Source organism: Gekko japonicus, unplaced genomic scaffold (assembly GCF_001447785.1).
Source record: "Gekko japonicus isolate JY-2015 unplaced genomic scaffold, Gekko_japonicus_V1.1 scaffold294, whole genome shotgun sequence".
NCBI classification, from domain to species: domain Eukaryota; kingdom Metazoa; phylum Chordata; class Lepidosauria; order Squamata; family Gekkonidae; genus Gekko; species Gekko japonicus.
The window spans coordinates 1,306,064-1,312,776 of NW_015163614.1; the positions used below are offsets into that span (position 1 = coordinate 1,306,064).

The 6,713-nt window shown below is 41.3% G+C and overlaps 1 protein-coding gene across 1 annotated transcript in view; it reads left to right on the plus strand.

The window, feature by feature from the left end:
- Positions 1-3,054: 3,054 nt before the first annotated feature.
- The window catches only part of MFAP3L (microfibrillar associated protein 3 like), a 6,202-nt gene continuing 2,543 nt past the window's right edge, over positions 3,055-6,713 (plus strand). The window contains exons 1-2 of the mRNA XM_015407370.1: positions 3,055-3,447; positions 3,813-3,849. Coding sequence (XP_015262856.1) covers positions 3,160-3,447; positions 3,813-3,849 — 325 coding nt within the window. The 5' untranslated portion in view covers positions 3,055-3,159. The remainder of the gene's footprint in view (positions 3,448-3,812; positions 3,850-6,713) is intronic.

Here is a 6,713-nt window from a genome sequence, read left to right on the forward strand (position 1 = left end):
AGAAACCGCTAATGAACATGTCTACCCAAGGCCATGATGGTTCTGTCATACTGCTTTTGGGCCTCTGAAAAACTGCTGCTTATACACAGTTTCAGATTCCAGTCTTCACTGTGTGTGAATAGTACTTAAAAGTTATGTTCTGTATGATTAGCCACACCTATAGCATTTCCAGGACACAAAGTCCATTTATCCTCACGACCACCCCACCAAGTGGCCATAGGTAGAGAAACTTGCTCAAGCTTTCCTAATGAGTTTCAATGTTGAGAGGAGATTTTGCACTGGTTCCCTCACTTAAAGTCTTGTGCACTGACCACTGCTTCACACTAGCACAAATGTGGTCCATTTCAGATATTTACCACTTGAAATTAAATTAACTAAACTTGTATCAGATGCATTTAAGGAATGGCATGTGTTGTGGCAGATAGAACAGTTTAACCCAGTACTGCTGATTCTATTATGTATTTTAATATATATTTTCATTTTCAGTTGCCATGTACTTTGGAAACCTACATATTTAAAATACTACTGGAATTCTTCAAAAATATTTTGTCATCCGTTTCCCAAAATGTAGTTAATAAATTACAGACAGCAAATTAAAAAAACAGAGTATGCTCGTGCGCGCTCTCTCTCTGTGTCTCTGTCTCTCTCTCTCTCTCTTCTACAAGTTAAGAGTATTGTCCTCATAAGGTTCTGGTGGCTACAAAGAGCAATTATTTCTAATCTATATCAAACTGAATTGTGGCTGAAAACATACTTTGAAACGTACAATGTAAGAATCCCAGAAGTGGAATTACAATTAAGCCTCCAGTGTAGTCATGCATTATTAGTCTTGCCTACCTAAGATATATTATACCCTAGTTATGGTGCATTTTTGTGATGCCGAACAGCAGTGTCACTAGTTGATGTGTTCTGGCTTGTTCAGAGGCCTGACAAGATGTGTCAGGTATAACTTACAGCTAATTTAAATGGGTTTTTAACAGATTGTTTCCCAGCATATACCTAAAGTATGACAAAGTATATAGAACATATATAAAAGATTTTTAAAGTTCGCAATTAAGCTCTTTCTCCCCTGCTACTGTAGTCCAACACTGAGTCCCCATCACCAGCTTCTTACCATTTCAGCACTGATCCACACCATGCTGTTGTCCTGTTCTCTCTGTTCTTGAAAGCACATGGTTAGAAGACAGATTAGAACAGGAAAACTGGAAGCATATCCTTCAAGAGGACTTTGGTGGATCCATATGTAACAATTCCCAACAAGTAATGCATGCCACATGAAATGAGAGCAGTTTTTCCTTGTGGTTCTTTCACATCCGGGCACCTAAGTGTTAGGACAACTAAGATGCTTGCAACGGACAGCATCTGCAGTTGAGAGAAAAGCCATGGAGACAACGGCAGCCTGGGTTGGATTGACCTGATGCAGTAATTGGAAGGAGAGAATGGATGGTGATAAGCATAGTTTAATGTTGTCCTTATAATTCGTTGAGACATTCAGCCTGGTAAATAGGTCCCTTTATAGTTTTGTAGATGGGTTGAGTTCATCGATCTGGACTACATTAACTTAAGCTGGAACACTAAACTGTAAATTAACCAGGGGCTCAGTCTCCTCCTGCCATTCAACCCTAGATACCCAGGATAAAATATTGTTGCATGTTCATTGGACATCTGAGCAGTGAACAGAGCCAACCTAACTCATGGTAGTAACAAAAACGCTAGGGTTGCCTACTCCTGCTAGGGTTGCCAGCTCCAGGTTGGGAAATACCTGGAGATTTGGGGGGTGGAACCTGAGGAGGGCGGGGTTCGGGGCATAATGCCATAGAGCCCAACTTCCAAAGCTGCCATTTTCTCCAGGTGAACTGATCTCTGTTGCCTGGAGATCAGTTGTAATCCCAGGAGATCACCAGCTACCAAATGGAGCTTGGCAACCCTAGTTCCTACTCAAATCTTCTGAACTGAAAAAGAAGAGTTTGTGATCTCACTGGTGCTCCTGATTGTTTGTTTTTTCTCAGAGCAAGGCTTTTGAATGTTCAGTGGCTGCATGTGGTAATATGCAAGGCTGGATATGAGTTCTGTCAAAGTATAGTGCAGATTCAGCTTGCCTAAAAATATTTTACTGCAATTCTTAGTGCTGGATAAGTTAGCATTGTTATGAAACTGCCTGTTATCTGTCTATCCCAGTATCGCTTACTATGGCAGGACAAGGCTTTCTGTGGTGTCAGTCAAGTAGAGGTGTTTTTTTCTGTTCCATTAACTAAGATCCTTTAAACCAGTGATGCCAGTAATTAAACCCAAGGTGTTTTGCATACAAAACATGTGCTCTGCCACTAAGCTATGGCCTGTTCTTTATTACCTTCTACACTTGTGCATTTAAATTCAGCATTTTGTAATACAACCTAACACGTTAGTTACCTTTCGCTTTATGCAACAGATAGGGCAGGGCTATGATAGGTGAGTCAGTAGTTCTAACTATCTTAATGCCTGTAATGAAATGTTGCTGTAATGAAAATATGAGCCACAGGATCACACTATTCTGGATCTAATGAAACCATTGCCTTAATTGCATCTATAGTAGAAAGCTTTTCTTTAGGTAATCAACTGCTAAAAGGTTGTAATAAATTAGTGTGTTTTGGTATTCTGCTACTACTTTATGCGCAGTTTGTCATGTGTGCAAAAATTAATGCCTTTAAATAGCCTTGGAGAGCCATGAAACTCAACACACTTTCACATGTGCACTTAAACGCTTTTTTGGCATAATTTGATTGGTTAAAGACATTAATTACCCTTGCAGTGTTCATCACTCCCGTACTGTATTGATTTTAACAAGGCTGGTTTTAGGAGTCCTGCAAAATGGAATAAACAATGTCAGCAGCAATAAATATGAAATTTCTTAAGCATTAAATGGAAAGTGAAGATTATCTCATGTATTTTCTTCATTAAATTAAACTGGATACAGTCATTAGTTTGAACAAAACAGAATCTATGTTACTAAACTAAATAACAGTCTGCCCCCTCCCCCAATTTGCTGATTATACTTGTTTTGTTTTTTAGGATTTTCTTGGCTTTTAAAACTTCATGGATCGGGGCTAATATTTCCTGTGGCTTCTTCATGCAAATAACATTATAGATAATTCACTCACCTCTGCATTATCCTGAAGACAGATGAATATGTTCAACAACCATCTCTTTCTGTACTACTGGACTACCATATGCCTTTTCAGTCTGCTGGCAGCTTTGACAGCTGCTGAAGATGTCACAAACAGCACTTTAAACCACACAGACATGCTCTTAGGATCTGTGCCTGTAGTTATCTACAGAGTCGATCACATTACAGTGAAAGAAGGTTACAGTGCCTTGATTGACTGCAATGTTCAAGGTCACCCTGGCCCAGAGTATGAGTGGTACAACTCCAATGGCCATTTGCTGAAAGACGATGAGGATGGAGGTAAGGCTTTGAGAAAAACTATAACTGCCTTATCCTGTCTTTCTTGATTTAAGGGCTTGAGGGTCTTTGGAGAGTGGGATTTGTTGGGACTGAATCCACCATCCTTGTTTTGATACTGCTTTTCCAATCAAAGATCTTGCCCCTGTTTAGTATATCCAGGGACTTAGCTCCACATACAAAGGGATTTAACACAGCCACAATCCTCCTTTCCATGTCTGTCCCTCTCAGCCCAGGCCTGGCCAGCTTTAAATACACACTGGCATACTTCACATCCTTGTAATTTCTTGCCCTCCTACAAGACATGTGGCCTTGCGTGGGCTTTGTTTTCATTGGTGTGATGACCACTCCCATTGATGTTGCTGTCTTGCAGTGGTATCTTCTGTCCAGTGTACTGATTGCTATGACCACTATTGCTGTCCCTGGCCACAAGGTCATTGCATTGCCTGGCTGTGGGGCCATCTTTTGTAAGCCACCCCGAGCTGAATACTGGATGGGGCGGGATATAAATCCCAAAATAAATAAATAAATAAATATTATTGCTGGTGGCCTCTGAAAGTTCTTGGTTCAGGAGCACCTTCGTAGGATCTTCAGAGAAAGGATTAGAGCTAGGGATGGGCATGAACCTCATCACAAACCTAAATTTGTCACAAAAATCGCTGGGTCATGGTTCGTGAACCAAGGTTCATGCCCATTCGTATCAATGACCCTCTCACAACACTCCACTTTTTTAAGGAGGTTCGTGCAGCTCGTGGTGGGAAGTGGGGAGGAGTGAGAGGGATTGCTGAAATGGCTTGCATCCATTTCAGCCTAACAGTGGGTGAGGGAGCGAAATGGGGGTTTATGACCTAACAGCTGACAGGCACACCAGCCCCACTGTTAGGCTGAAATGGATCTGCGTGCAGTGGGAAGGGCTGTCCTGGCCACAGGCGGTTCCTGGCTGCCATGGCTTCTCCTCCCGTGGCATGCTTTAAACCACACTGCGGGAGAAGAAGCTGACCCCAGGATCTGCATGCAGTTCTCCTGCTGCAGCATCTCTCGCCTGCAGGGGAACCATTGTACTGCATCAGAAACCTCTCAGAACCAACTGGTTTGGTAAACGGGGAGGTCCGTGAAGGTTCGTGGTTCATGGGGCCCCATGCACTGAAACAAACCTTGATTTTCCCATCCCTAGTTAGAGCTACGTAATGTCACAATCCCTAAACTAGTTAATATCATAAACAGAGCCACAGGATAAGAATATTCCAGGATTTTTTTTCAAAAACAGTCAAGGAGTATACCATTCAGTGCCTTCATACTAATTACATTGTGTAGATATCCCTGAAATGAATCTCTAAAAGTGACCTGCCCAGGAAAGTTTCTGAGGGGGGACATGTCACTTGTCCTTAAAATACAAATTAAGATTATTACAGTGTTTTCACGCAAATAGTATTCATGATGTGGCTTGCCTCTTTTAATGGTTTTGCTCTATCAAAATGCAAAGTTTCTGAGTAACAGCTGACCAGAGCAACCTATTTGATTACATAACAATGAAAAATGCAGCTGGCAGGGCCCGCAGCAAGTTGTTTTCTCTAACTGCTTTATATGTAACTAAATACATACAACAGAAATGTGTTTACACATTTGCCATCTGAAGGCAAAGGAAGGAACAGGCTGAACTATGGAAAATGGAGTTTCAGAAGCTGTGTGGGAGGCACACAGCACAGGCTTTTGTGATTTGTACTGTGAGTGATTCTGCTGGAGTCTGAATGATTCTGCTGGATTATTCAAAGCACTGGGGTTCAAAAGACCTGTAATTTGCAAATCTTAAATTAAAGCACTAGCAGAGTACCTGCCATTAATGACTGATGGGAGGTCCTGTGAATCACCAGGCAGGGCAAGTGAGAGCACTGAGAGCAGTAATACTTTGGCAGCTGCAGGCAGCCTGTGCAAAGGTAGCAAAAGACCTTCACCTTTGCTTATCCATTCTGCTCTCCGTTGGTCTCCAGGCTCTGATCTCCATTGCTCTCTAGGCTCAGAAGTCTAACTTTCATGTTGGACTTCTGATGGGGTGGGGTGGGGGGAGATTGCTTAAACACCCTCAAGTTTACTCCCTACATTAAAAAACCCCTTGTTCTAATCCAGTGGGGGGGATGATCATTTTTGAAAATCTGAATCAGAGTGAGGTGCTCTTAAGTGTATTGGTTTCACTGAGTTTGAGCACCTCTCTACTAAATTGTGGCCAACGCAATTTTCGGTATTCTTTCTCTCTCAAACACCATGACATATATACATTTATAACACAAGCACAGCATTAAGAGTGCATTGAAGTGCCCATGCACTAAGTTTACAGTATACACCACTAATCACAGACTGACCACTAATCCACCTAAAATACTGTCCCATCTTTTCTTCATTTTTGTTTTGTACTGCTGGGAGGAAGACCCTACTCAATAGGCAGATAAGGCAGAGATTAATGGATTCCCCAACTCAAAATGGAAACCTAGGGAGGTGTGTTACTCTGGCATTTCTGTCTCTGCTTGGTCACAAATTCTGTATCCATTCACTTGCCGTGGCCCTAAAAGCTGCCCCCTTTTTTTGGTGACAGCCATGCCATAGATGTGGACACTTGCATCTCTCCTAAGGAACCATGCTTTTTGTTTGTTTGGGGAGGGTTTTTTTTTCTGAGCCACAATGCAAGAGAAAGTTTTCTGGTACATCATCAACTTAAGCAGTCACTGACTCACACACACAGAGTTAAAAATAAACAGTGAACATACAGAGTCCTTGATAACCATTTACAAGACTGGATCATCTTCCCACTTGATTTACAAAGCACTTAAATTCTTCTTGCTTGCACAAAAGCAGGGTTTTAAAAAATTCAATATTCCCTTCAAGCTTAAAGAATTTAACAATAATGCTTTTAAGGTTTTTCTTCTCCTGTGCAACATACACAATTGAATAAGCCTGAAGGATTTGTGGGATGGGTTTTTTTTCCTCCAGGGAACACAACCAGCTATATTATCAAGCAACACATCATGGATAATTCATGGCAGCCCCTATATTTATCAGCTCTGGCCAGATCCCATCAATGGCCAATTCTGTCTCCCAGTAACATACTTTGATGGTTTTTGACAAAAAAAAGCATAGCTGTGATTTCCCACAGTATAGATTATCATGGATAAAATTTTTAGAACTCTTTATTTGTAGATAGTGTTGACCTGCAGTGTGTGGCCATCTAAATACAGATTCATTGTCAAAACCCATTTTTCTATTATCTGTTAATAGGAACACC